At 43.6% G+C, this 14296-nt stretch overlaps 1 protein-coding gene across 2 annotated transcripts in view; it reads left to right on the top strand.

Annotated features, from left to right (window-relative positions):
• ALS2 (alsin Rho guanine nucleotide exchange factor ALS2) overlaps nt 1-14296 on the top strand; it is a 282347-nt gene that overhangs the window by 24898 nt on the left and 243153 nt on the right. The window contains exon 3 of one of the 2 annotated variants that reach the window (XM_029606273.1): nt 9163-9312. In XM_029606273.1, coding sequence (XP_029462133.1) covers nt 9163-9312 — 150 coding nt within the window. Of the gene's footprint in view, nt 1-9157; nt 9313-14296 lie in introns of both variants that reach the window. The other variant, XM_029606274.1, reaches the window with a different exon arrangement.

Genomic DNA, 14296 nt, shown 5'->3' with positions numbered 1-14296 from the left:
AATATATTACCTCCTGATATAAGACTAATTCCCAACAAAGATTTCAAAAAAGCTCGCAAGCATCATCTCTTCTTGCAGGCCTTCCCAGATTTATGCACATCCTAATCACCTCATTCATTCTCTTCCATCTCTGATCTCCTTCTCCTTCAACCTGATTTTACCTTTATTTAATCTTTGTCTTCATATGATTACTTTATTTTAATTCATCTTATCAATCTAATGTCCTTATTTCATGTTAGGTATATAAGCATGTTTAGAAAAAAATAAATAAATGTTACATTTTTCCCCTGTCAATATTGGGGTTATTGAAATCTGCAGACAAACCAGATCAAGTCCCAATCGAGAATGGATTCCAAATAAAAGTTTATTGATGTGTTGTTTTTAGTTCGGCAACTCCACTGACTTAAATTATAAGCATCTTTTTACAAAAGTCCCCCGACACGGTCCTGTGTTTCGCCAGAGGCTGCATCAGGAGGGGCCAAAGACTTCACAGGCAAATCTATAAATAAAGCATATAAACGATCAGGGCAAAAATGGATTTAATACCAATCCAACAAGAGTAATATGTGTAACATTTAACAGGTTACCATACCTGGAAGCAGAAACTTCTAACATGGCAGCGAGTGCATTGAACCTCAATACAAGCAGGTATTTAAACCTAACAGAGTTAGGTGCAAAACTCAGGTGAAACGATCGCGACACTCCAGGGAGCCAATCGGCGGCTCTCCCGACCCTGAAGCGCCAATGGCAGTCAAGTGAACAGGTGCCATTCAAGTTCTTGATTCAAACCCTTGGGTGTTACAGTATCTAAGGTAAAGATCCACCTTTGCTCCTTACGACCTAAATGTTCAGCATAATCACCTCCCCAAGATGGATGAGGAACACTTCAATGATAAAGAAGAAAAGGTCAGAAATAGAGTGTAAGCACCAGGCCCAGTGTTTAACCAGGGGTTCATTCTCTCGGGAGTTTCTAATATTAGAGCAGTGTTCAATGATACGCGTTTTAACCGTCCTAGATGTTTTTCCAACATATAGTAAAGAACATGGGCATTTAATTACATACACTACCCCTTGTGTGGTGCAGTTAGATACAGATCTCAAATAGAAAGTTTTATGGTTACTCGGGTGTGTGAATGATGACAAGGTATCCGTATGACAGCACATTGAACAATTGCCACATGGTTTATGTGTGCCAGATGTTGTGGAATCCGCATCAGCCCGAGTAGAGTCCACATGAATTAATCTATCCCTTAAATTCCTCCCCCTTCGATAGGGTTCCAACATCTTTTTTTGCTGAAATTAGCTGAATTGGCTTTGACAAAAAAAAATTTTCGGTTTAAGGACACATTCAACCAGCAGATTAAGGGCACAGCCATGGGGGCCACTATGGCCCCCAGCTTGGCGTGTCTCTTTGTGGCTAGATTTGAAGAATTTTATTCATTTATCCATCTGAATGGTTTTAATTCTATCTCTTTATGGTTGCGATTTATTGATGACGTGTTCATTATCTGGCAAGACAGATGTACAGTTTTTTTTATGTTTTTAGACTGGTTGAACTCACTTAATCCCAATTTACAGTTTAATTTCAGTATACACCCCTCACGGATAGCATTTTTAGACATCTTGATATCTGTTGATGGTGATAAGTTTCAGACTACGCTGTTCAGAAAAGAGACTGACAGGAATACTTTATTATCATTCGATAGCTGTCATCCGCGTACACTACGGAACAATATACCGACAGGTCAATTTTTTAAGCTCCGGAGACTTTGCTCTACCCGTGCAGAGTTCTTAGATCAGGCTAAATTAATGTCAGCATGGTTTGTTGTAAGAGGTTATCCCACAAAGGTGATTAAGAATGCCTTCAAGCAGGCTCTATATGTAAATCGTGATCTGTTATTTCTTCCCCAGACTCGCTCATCTGAAGTCACTAATAATTGTATTTTACCATTCTCTACCCTTAGCCGGGCGGTTACGAACATTGTTCAGAGATATTGGCAGGCTTTATCATTACATCAGCTTTTTCAGGGGCCTTTACGCTTCACCTATCGAAGGGGGAGGAATTTAAGGGATAGACTAATTCATGCGGACTCTACTCGGGCTGATGTGGATTCCACAACATCTGGCACACACAAACCATGTGGCAATTGTTCAATGTGCTGTCATACGGATACCTTGTCATCATTCACACACCCGAGTAACCATAAAACTTTCTATTTGAGATCTGTATCTGACTGTACCACACAAGGGGTAGTGTATGTCATTAAATGCCCATGTTCTTTACTATATGTTGGAAAAACATCTAGGACGGTTAAAACGCGTATCATTGAACACTGCTCTAATATTAGAAACTCCCGAGAGAATGAACCCCTGGTTAAACACTGGGCCTGGTGCTTACACTCTATTTCTGACCTTTTCTTCTTTATCATTGAAGTGTTCCTCATCCATCTTGGGGAGGTGATTATGCTGAACATTTAGGTCGTAAGGAGCAAAGGTGGATCTTTACCTTAGATACTGTAACACCCAAGGGTTTGAATCAAGAACTTGAATGGCACCTGTTCACTTGACTGCCATTGGCGCTTCAGGGTCGGGAGAGCCGCCGATTGGCTCCCTGGAGTGTCGCGATCGTTTCACCTGAGTTTCGCGCCTAACTCTGTTAGGTTTAAATACCTGCTTGTATTGAGGTTCAATGCACTCGCTGCCATGTTAGAAGTTTCTGCTTCCAGGTATGGTAACCTGTTAAATGTTACACATATTACTCTTGTTGGATTGGTATTAAATCCATTTTTGTCCTGATCGTTTATATGCTTTATTTATAGATTTGCCTGTGAAGTCTTTGGTCCCTCCCGATGCAGCCTCTGGTGAAACACGGGACCGTGTCGGGGGACTTTTGTAAAAAGATGCTTATAATTTAAGTCTGTGGAGTTGCCGAACTAAAAACAACACATCAATAAACTTTTATTTGGAATCCATTCTCGATTGGGACTTGATCTGGTTTGTCTGCACTTTTTGTTGGACAATATTTGTTGAAGTGCTGCGCGTGCTCGCTGTTCTTTTGGCTGGTTATTGAAATCTCCCATTATTACTGCACTACTAATTTGGTTAGCTTCCCTAATTTCTCTTAGCATTTCATCGTCTGTCTCATCATTTTGTCCAAGTGGACAATAAAATGCTCCTATTGTTATACTCCTCTAACACATGGAATTTCTACCCTAAAGATTCTATTGTGAATTTAATCTTTTGCAGGATTCTTATCCTGTTGAATATTATGCCAACCTGCACATAAAGCACCTCCTCCCCCCACCACCAAATTGCTCCTTCCTATCTTTCAGGCCTATCCAGTACCGAGCGGTAGGAAGAGCTGCGTTAGTGCCTACGGCACCCGCGGTTACCGCCCGCACAGTGCAGCTCACCTACCGCTCGATCCTGAAGCCTAATTATATGCAAATGTAAGCCGCGTCCGAAAAGCCTTAGGCCCGCGCAACCCAGGACACTGGATAGAGCGCCTATACAGGATCCTGGGTGTGCGGGCCTAAGGCTTCACGCCACGCTGGTATCTGTCATTTCAAATGGAAATGACAGATACCAGAAGTCGGGACTGCCAGTCCCCCCTCCCTTCCTCCCGAAGCAGGGCGCGAAAAGCAGCCTTGCTCCGGGAGGAGGGGAGAAGAGACAGCGGCGAAGTTTTCCCCCAGCCCGAACCCGACCCGGCACCCAACCGGACCGCTGTCAGTCTGTTCTCCCTCCTCCCGGAACAAGGCTGCTTTTCGCGCCCTGCTCCGGGAGAGGGGAGAAGAGATGACAACGGCGAAACTGAGCGGCAAAGCCCGAACCCGACCCCCAACCCCAAACCCGGACCCGACAAGCGACGAAACTGAGCTGCGAAACTAAAAAAAAAAGAAAAGCAATTTTTTTTTTTTTTTCAAAATTGACAATTTTGGTTTTTTTCCAAAAGCGACTTACTTTTGGGATCTGTCAAGATCCCAAAAGTAAGTCGCTTTTGGACGCAAGCAAAACTTACTTTTTACAGCCACCTGCAGGAACACGACCTGGCTCCGTAGCTCCTCCCGAAGACAAAGATGGCTGCCTGCACGGGAAAGCGTACAATTGGCCGCTGAAGACGTGACGTCACGATGTCACGTCTTGAGCGGCCAATTGCACGCTTTCCCCGTGCAGGCGGCCATCTTTGTCTTCGGGAGGAGCTACGGGAGCCAGATCGTGTTCCTGCAGATGGCTGTAAAAAGTACGTTTTAAAATTTTTTGCAGGTGTCCGGGCTGGGGGAAAGCTTCGCCGCTGTCAGTGTCCCCCCTCCTCCCGGAGCAGGGCGGCTTTTCGCGCCCTGCTCCGAGAGGAGGGGGGACACTGAAAAGTCGCTTTGCCGTTGCAGTCTCCGTGGCAGCCCCAGTCCGGACATCGGAGGGGGGCTGCAACGTTTTTTTCACTTTTTTTTTGGCTTCGGGAGCAGGGGAGAGGACTGGGGCTGCCACGGAGACCGGCACCCATGATCGCGGCGGGGGCAGGTGAGCGGGGTCTGGGGGAAAGCTTGCCACCTACCCTTACCCATGCCTCTACCGCCTGGGTCAGGGTAGGCGGTAAGTTTGCAGGTTAAACGCGCGACAAAACGGCAGGGAAAGGTAGCGTTAGTCACAGCGCGGGTTACGGGATGCTAGGGGAATAGCTAATTGGCTCGTTTGCATGCAATATCGAGCTAATTCGCTCGTTTGCATGCAATATACATGCCACGGGCGGAAGGGGTTACCCGGGGAATTTAGGACGCGGTATAAGTAGGTTAAAGGGGATTCGGGATCGCAGGAAGGGCTAACGTGGCCGGAACGTGAGTTAGAAGCGGCTTAGGAGCAGGGTAAACACGGCCGCACTTTACAGGATAGGCCTGATTGTGATATAATTTGTACTCTTGTATAGCACTGTCCCATTGGTTATCCTCCTTCCACCATGTCTCTGAGGTGCCAATTAAGTCCATCTCATCATTCAGTGCTATACACTTTTAACTCTTTCATCTTATTTCTTAGACTTTTGGTACTAGCATACAGACATTTTGTTTTTGTATTAACAGCCTGCTTTTCAGTTGACAGGGATAATTTGGAATCTTTTAGCTCAGCTGATTCTCTACTTATAGCCACATAAACTACTTTTGCTTTTATTGCAACCTTGCTGTTGGGATGCCCTAACTCTGCTTCATTAGTATCTTTCGAAGATACTTCCCTCTGAACCATGCTCTGCTGAGTGCTGTCTGCTTTCCCCTTTGTCCTAGTCTAAAAGCTGCTGTTATCTCCTTTTTTAAAAGTTAGCACCAGCAGCCTAGTTCCACCTTAACTAGAGTGGCCCGTCCTTTCTTCCTTACAAAAGTGAATCCCTCTTCCTTGGACCATTGTCTTATCCACACATTGAGTCTCCAGAGCTCTGCTTGCCTTTGGGGACCTGTGCATGGAACAGGGAGCATTTCAGAGTGCTACCCTGGAGATTCTGAATTTCAGCTTTCTACCTAAATTAGACTTCAAGAACCTCCTTCCTATGCCCACATGTTCCATGACAGCTGGCTCTTCCTCAGCACTGCCTAAAATCTTATCTAAGTGATGCATGAGTGATGCAAGGATCATCCCTTTCTCCTACATTATTCAACATTTATCTACTCCCACTCTGCCAGCTACTATCCAACCTCAAGCTAACTCACTTCCTATACGCGGATGACATTCAGATCCTCATCCCGATAGCTGAATCTCTTCACAAAATATGGTCCCACTGGAACAGCTGCCTCGCAGCAATCAACAACCTGCTCACCAGCCTCAACCTCGTGTTAAACACTAGCAAAACAGAAATCCTCTTAATTGCCCCAGATAATTGCACCCTGCTCAACCAGCCAAGTTCCGCCCAACACTCGTCCACTTCGATCGACCACTCTCCAAAAGTAAGAGACCTTGGTGTACTCGTATAAACAATACAACCAGAGATTGCTTCTTCAAATTGCAAGTCTTGAAAAAACTAAAACCACTTCTTCACTTCCGAGACTTCCATCTGGTACTTCAATCTATCATTCTCCCTAAACTGGATTATTGCAACTCTCTCCTCCTGGGCCTGCCCGCCAACACCATCAAACCACTTCAGATGGTCCTGAATGCGACGGCCAGAATCCTCACCAACTCCAAAAAGAGGGAACACATTACCCCTATCCTCCAGAACCTGCACTGGCTGCCTATAAAATTCAGGATACAATTTAAATCCCTCATGATGATTCATAAGGCTCTTCACAACATTTCCCCCCTCAACTTATCTTTTCAACTGCAGCAGCACACTTCCAAGAGACCGATCAGAAGTGCTTACCAGAACATTCCCGGACTCCATCTCCATCTACTATCGTTAGCCTTTTTTGAATTAATAACCTGTCCTTTCTCTTCCTTCTTCGCCAAGTTCTAGTCACCCTGTTAAATGTAACTGCCTTTTTCCGCACCATTGTTATAGTTAATGTTTTACTATGCACCCCTGTTTTATGTGAACCAGCATGATGTGACTGCGGTCTCGAATGCCGGTATATAAAAATCCGAAATAAATAAATAAATAAATAACATGCTTCACACACAGCCGGCTAAAACATTTCTAAGGAAACGAGCTCTGTCCACCGCAGGTCCCCCTCTCTGGAACCAGCTCCCACCGGACCTCCGCCAAGAACACTGCCTTCTGACATTTAAAAAGAAGCTAAAGACTTGGCTATTCACCCAAGCCTTCCCTGAGAGCTAAAACCTGATGAAGTGATAATCGATATCTTTACCACTGTACATATGTTCCTTAGTTTATTCCCTGTTACAGTTTAGCCTGTTTATGAACGTCCCCAAAAAGTTTTCTTGTTAACTTGTTTTAATGTATTTCACCCATGAGGGATTGTTTAGTTCCATGTAAACCGGTGCGATATGTATTGTATACAGGATCACCGGTATATAAGAAATTAAAAATAAATAAATAAATAATGAGCTCCACCATATTTGCATCAGTCAGGTATTTTACCAGGCGATCCTCGTGCCCACCAGCCACCCAGTTATCTATATTCCTAATAATCGAATCACAAACTATGATTGACCTTAACCCTTCCCTTCTGTGTAGTAGCCCTGGGAGACACATCCTCTGTGTGAGAGGACAATGCAGCACCTGGAGAACAGGTCCTTGCTACAGGGTCACTTCCTGGTATACCAGGTTGATGCTATCAGACCAGGAGACCGTCCTCTTCCAAGGTAGCACCAGTGCTGCCAGACTAGAGTTGGGACTTGGCTATTATGTCCCTGAAGGTCTCATCTGTAAACCTCTGTCTGTCACTCTAGCCCTCCAGAGATCGTCCTTGTTCTCTGAAAGCCAGGAGCACTTTGCACTGGGTGCACACATTCAACCTCTTACTGGCAGGTAAAAAATCATATATGTGACATTCAGTGTAGAAGACTGAAAGACCCTCCTCTTGCTGCTGGGTCGCTGCCTTCATCTTAATTTTATTGCATTTTTAATTAAGTTTAGGTTGCTAAGGGAGTAGGAAAATGTAAATAAGAGTCCTTTAATTTTATTGGTATAGTAATTATTAATCTGGTATTGATCTGCAATGTAATAATTAAACTCTTGATAAGGCCAGGGGTAAACCTGTGTTTTTTAGATAAATGGCTGATTGAGTTTTAATCTGAAAGCATCTTCTGCCTTTAAATCAAAGGATGTGGGAGGGAGGGAAAGGCAAACACACAAACTCTAAGCTATTTCCTACTTTTTAGCTTGCTTTTTATAACATACAGAGACACACAAGAATATGCCCCAATAGTTTACTTCTCCTCAAAACTGTTTTAAGTTCTAAAATGTCCCAAAGCAATACTTATTGATCCTCTTCAGCCACCAGCAAGATGATCCTCTTCTCTTGGTGCTCCCACTGGATTGTGGGTTATTGAGTTCTTCCCCTGCAATATATTTTGTGCTTCTAAGGCAAGTTGTTCAAAACAGTCCCTTTGATTTACACGTCAGTTAAACATTACATTTATCAAATGAGATCCTTATTCTGTCGTGTTTTCCCCATGAAAATAGGTCTACTTCAATTTTTCCAAGACTATTCTATACCCATCCTTATCAAAATTCACAACCTAAGAGTTATCATTGAGCCCACCTGTTCAGTGAAACTTCCCATAAAAACAGTAGTACAGTTGTCTTCTCTAACACCACATTACTGCATCTGTGCCCCCTTCTTATCCCAAATGAATTTTGCCCTTTACTATGGTGACTTATGTTTAACGGCTTGGATTATTGTAATGTTCTTTACATTGGCCTCCCTCAAACCACCATAAGATTGCTTCAAATGATTCAGAATGAAGCTGCCTGTATTCTCAAAGGAGAAAAAATATATCACACCTATCTTCCAATCAATGCACTGGCTGCCAGTTCAAATGTTTATCTTCTATAAACTCTGCACCACAAACCACGCTTTACAATTTTTATTTTTATTTTTTTTAATATCTGGAACCCCTGCAACACTAAAGGTACACACCCCTGTGAATATCTTAAGAGCATCTATCCAGCATTTCTTAATGTCCCCTCGCCAGGCTCACTTATCTGAAACATGGGAGAGAGCATTCTCAATGGTTGGACCTATTTTTTTTTGGGATTCATTATCTCACAAATTACATAGTATGGCGGACTAGATATCATTTAAGAAAGCACTCAAAACAATTTTTTAAGAAAGCTTTTGAATGCTAAAAGCTCCTCCTACTTATGGTGCCAGCATGATTTTGCTTCTTGCAGCCTAAAAAGTATGTATTTGTCTTTTGTCATGGAGTTGTTGTTGGGTGGGTGGGGGGGGGGGGGGGGGTTATGTATGTATTTCTGTTCACCACCCTGAACTACATGGAGGGCGCAAGTTCTTTTTATAAATTCTAAATTAATTTTAAAAAGTGTAACAGTAGAAAAGATCTGCCATCACTTGTGCCTAGCTTACACTTTAGTTTTAAAAAGAGAATAGGTGTTAGAAGAAAAGGAGCAGATTAGAAATCAGATAAGTTGGCAGGAGCACATGAAGAAAAAAATTTAGTGACTGGTAAGAGATGCACAATATTCTCTTTTGTGTATTAATAGCCCTGATGGTGGGAGGACTGGACTGCTCATTAATTGTTTTATTCCCTGTAGCTCAGAAGATACTGAAGGAACCAGAGAGAGGGGCCTGGTTCACGTGTGGCAGGTTGGTTCCAGCTCACCGACGCCAGAAAGGCTTCCAGGATGGGGAGGAAAAACAGTTCTGCAGGCAGCCCTAGGAGCAAGCCATGGAATCCTTCTAACTGAAGGTATGAGAAAAGGCTGGCTTTGGATGTTCAGCTGAAAAAAGTGTTTGATATTTTCCTTAAAATAGGCTTACAGCAGTTAAGTCTTCTCACCATACAAGAAGATCTTCTGGCAGTAACATATTTATTTATTTATTTAGCAATTTTATATACCGATATTCCTGTAACAAGTTACAAATCACCTCGGTTTACATAATAACGATAACCATTGCAAAAGAACTGCATTACATTGAACAAGGAAGTAAAACTAGGATGCAAACGAAAGATGTTGATCAGCAATTGAGAAGGATGAGCAATTTTTTTGACAGGGGGGGAAGAAGACTGGGAAGAGAACAAGGGGATAGGGAGAGACAAAATGGTGTAATTGAAAGATCGACAGAGATCCGTGCGGATAGCTAGTGACAAAAATCTGCTAGTTAAGCTGTGAGAAAATTAACAGGGACATTGGAGTTAAGAAAAGGCTTCTTTAAATAACCATGTCTTGAGTCTTTCCTTAGAGGTGGTTGAGCATTGTTCATGTCGGAGATCTGGTGGGAGCGAGTTCCACTGTGTTGGTCCAGTTGTGGAAAAGGCTCTTTTTCTTAATAAGGATTTCATGGGGTAGGCCTGCAAGGTGTCTTTGTATGCTTTCCTCTTCGGTCTGGAGCAGTGGTTCTCAACCTTTCTAATGCCGTGACCCCGCAATACAGTTCCTCATGTTGCGGTGACCCCTCGCCCCGTGAGGGTGGGGTGAGGGCGGGGCTTTGGTCATATGGGGGCGGGGTTATGGATGGGGTTGGATTTTAGTGCACACTTATCATTTAATTATGACATTTATAATGTGAATGTAACTCAACTCACCATAGGTTCTCACATGCATGGCACACTGACCCATGATCGTCACGGGGCTAGATGTAAAAGTACAGTTTGTATCCACAGGAACCCCCCTGACCCACAATAATGGATGTAAAGCAGAATTATGACATTCCCCATACAACTCACCCTACAAAAAAGATATTCTGGTTCTAGTGACATCTCAGTAACAGCAACTCAAACTCCTTCTATTTCCAGGCTCAATAGCCCTACTTATGAAAAGACAGCAGTTTACCACCAATGCATGTCCTCTGAGAAAACACAACAAATAAGACCGATACAAACGCTTACATGCTAGCAAAATATCTCATCTCGGTAACAGACACAGAACCGACCTAACATACTCCCAGGATCTGTAGTAATGCACATAAACTAATCCGCACACAGTTACACCTGTATTATGGAATACACTCAAACAGGAGCAACCCTATCTATGAAAAGGCAACACTACAAATATTAAATCAGGTCCTAAAAACCAATACACCTCTTATTAGGAAAACAGAACTAGCAAGCAGCTATAGATCCCCACACAGAAATAATTGTAAAACTATACTAATAAGCAGAATAAATGTTTCAAAACAGCTATGAACATCCAACAATTAAAAACGCATAAAAACTATTAAACATTCTCCAAACACCAATAAAATATTTCAAAAAAGCAGACATCACACAATTAAAATGGCAGTCAAGAAAAATAAACTTAAAAAGCCACCTTTACTTACCCCCTCCAGCAGCTCTCCTACTCCCCTTCCCTGCAGGCCGTGGCACTCACCAGAAGCAGCAGTAGAAGCTAAGCTCTATACTTATGGTCCTCTTCCTTAGTGCCCATGTCTCTCACACACACACACACCATACCAGTCATGCCCCCATGACCAGTTTCTGTCTCTCACACACCAATCATCTCCCAAACAGTCTTTGGCACACACACACCAGTCACCTTCCTGAACAGTTTCTCTCATGCCATACACATACACACACACACACACACACACACACACACACAGGCTTCCCACTCCTGTGCTCTACTTACATATACGGGCTTCTCACTCTCATAATCACTTTCTCACACACACCAGTCACCTTCCTGAACAGTTTCTCTCATGCCATACACACACACACACACACACACACAGGCTTCCCACTCCCGTGTTCTACTTACATATATGGGCTTCTCACTCTCATAATCACTTTCTCTGTCTCTCTCTCTCTCTCTCTCTCACACACACACACACTCACTCACTCACCAGTCTCTCACTCCCATGCTTGTTCTCTCCACATGCACAGGCTTCTCATTCCCATAATCACTTTCTCTCTGTTACACACACACCAGTCTCTCTCATTTCCATGCTCACTCTCCACGTGCACAGGCTTCTCATTCCCTGAATCACATTTTCTCTCATTCACACACACACACCAGTCTTTTTCTCTCACACACACCATCACCTTACCAAGCAGTCTGTCTCTCTCATGCATGCACACTCACCCTGGTTTCTCACTCCCATGCTTTCTTTCACCCCCACAACACCAGGCTTCTTACGCCCATGCTTTCTCACATACCCAGACTTCTCCCTTCCATGCTTTTTCTCTCTCTCACACACACACATCAGTCACCTCCCTGACTGATGTCTCTCACTCTCACATACACATCAGTCATCTCCCTGAGCAATCACTTTCATTGTCTCTCACATACACACACACATCAGCTCTCTGACCAGTCAATCACACACAGGCTGGCTGGCTGCTTCTCTCTCTTTCTCTCACTCACTTCCTCTTCTCCCCCGAGCACAAATGGGAGCTGCAGCAGCCTCCACTGGCCAAGAAAGAAGAATCCCATCGGCCGCGGGAGGCTCGTGCTGCTCTCTCCTTTCTCCATTACCGGCTGCTTCAACTGCTCGGGGGCCGATGCTGCAGCCGCCGCTGCTACTTTTTTGCGCGGCGCGGCTCTCTCTCCTTCCCGCGCACCACGATTCACTTCCTGTTCCGGGTCACGGGAGGGGCAGGCGCAGGAAGAAGAAAAGGCCCAGCCGCGGGTGCAGGGCTTCTTCTAGCGCCGCTGCCGTTCCCGCTGGGCTTGAACGTGCTGACAGCCCGGCGGCAACGGCAGCGGGAGAGACCGGGAGCGCGCGACCCCTGCGTTTTGGGCGTTCGACCCCCGCCGGGGTCGCGACCCATAGGTTGAGAACCGCTGGTCTGGAGGAAAAGTGAGGTCGAAGTGGGAGTTTAAGATCCAGTGGGGAGATGTTGTGAATGGCTTTATGGATGATTGTTAGCACTTTGTATAATATTCTGAATTTGATAGGGAGCCAGTGAAGATTCCACAGTATGGGTGTAATATGGTCTCTTTTGTTGGTCTTTGTCAGTATCCTTGCTGAGGCATTTTGTAGCATCTGTAGAAGTTTGATGGTTTTAGCAGGAAGTCCGAACAGAAGTGAGTTGCAATAATCTATTTTTGAGAAAATTATTGCTTGAAGACAGTCCGACAGTCTTGGAGATGGAGGAGAGGTCTCAAACGTTTTAGGACTTGAAGTTTAAAAAAACACTCTTTGGTGGTGGTGTTGATGAAGCTTTTGTAGTTCAGATGGATGTCCATGCTGACTCCAAGGTTTCTGACTTGTGGAGAGAGTGCTGGTTGTGTAGAGAGGTGTGTGTTGGATAGAGAGTGATTTCCTTCTTGGTTGATGAGGAGGATCTCAGTCTTCTTGGTATTTAGAATCAGTTGGAGTTTAGTTAGAAGAGAGTTAATGGATTTCAGGCAGGAGTTCCAGAATTCCAAGGTTTTAGCAAGAGATTGTGTGATAGGTATGAGGATTTGAACATCGTCTGCGTATAAATAATGAGATAGCTTTAGTTTGGTGAGAAGGTGGCAGAGTGGTAGGAGGTAAATGTTGAATAAGGTCGGGGATAGGGAGGATCCTTGTGGGACTCCCACGATGGAACTGATAGGGTGTGACACACTGATTTTGACCTTGTAATGCCTGTTTTGAAGGAAGGACTTGAACCAGTTGAGTACGGTGCACATATATGAACATATGAAGCTACTGCATAGAAGGTTGCTTCCTGGACTGATTGGGCATTCCCCCATCCTGGTATTTAATAGCTTCAATGAAAACATCTAGAACTTTGTTCTAGTGCAATTACTTCTATTATTAGATCCAAATAAATATGAACTTGCCTGAAAAGGACTAATTCATTTTCACTCAAAAAAAAGACATTTGAAATTCTAACTGAATTGCTTTCATGGTCCCAAAAAAGTCCCCTTCGGAAACTTCTTGAAATATAAGAGCTGCGTTTAATTGAATCTGGAGTCGCTGTACCAAATAAGTAACATTATTTATTTATTTTATTTTATTTATTTATTTATTTACTTTTATATACCGGTGTTCGATTTTACATATCACATCGGTTTACATTTAAACAAAATTTGCAGGAACTTATGCGTTACCTTTGTCAAATACATTAAACATTTAAATATGGGGATTGTTAACAAGGGATATAAAAGAACATGGGGAATGGCTAACACTACAGGATGCACGAAGGGAAGCACAAAGGGGAGTGCCCCTTCAGCGTGTGACGCCTGGTGTTATGGCGCCGTTTAACGTACGTCACAGTCCTCAGTGACATCAGAGGGGGGGCAGGTCTCCCAATCAAGGATCACACACCGTTCCTCCCCTCTCAGTTCCAGATGGATTCTTTCACCTTTTATATTATGTGACTAAAGTGTGGACTTTTGACTTTCCTGCTTGTATTCCTTTGGATTATTTATGCTAGAGTTGAGTCATAAAACGATATGCATACTGAGTCAAGGGTCCTAGACTTCAGGAAAACTAACTTTCTCAAAACGGGGGAGTTCCTCAAGGAGTCGTTAGCTGGATGGGAAATTCTAGGGGAAGTAGAAGGGCAGTGGGCAAAACTAAAAGATGATATAAGGACAACTAATCACTTTGTTAGGAATGTAAATAAAGGGAAGAGGAGAAAGAAAATCTGGTCTTCTAAAGAAGTGCCGTATATACGCGTGTATAAGTATATCTCATGTATAACTTGAGGGTATTTTTTGGGCCCCAAAAGTAAGAAATTTGTGACCAATGGATAAGTTGAGGGGTAAAACCTAGGGGGCTTATGAAATGAAGGTGAAATC

Source organism: Rhinatrema bivittatum, chromosome 6, assembly GCF_901001135.1.
Source record: "Rhinatrema bivittatum chromosome 6, aRhiBiv1.1, whole genome shotgun sequence".
NCBI lineage: Eukaryota > Metazoa > Chordata > Amphibia > Gymnophiona > Rhinatrematidae > Rhinatrema > Rhinatrema bivittatum.
The sequence above is the reverse complement of the archived record's forward strand: the minus strand, read 5'-3'. Positions and strand labels throughout refer to the sequence as shown.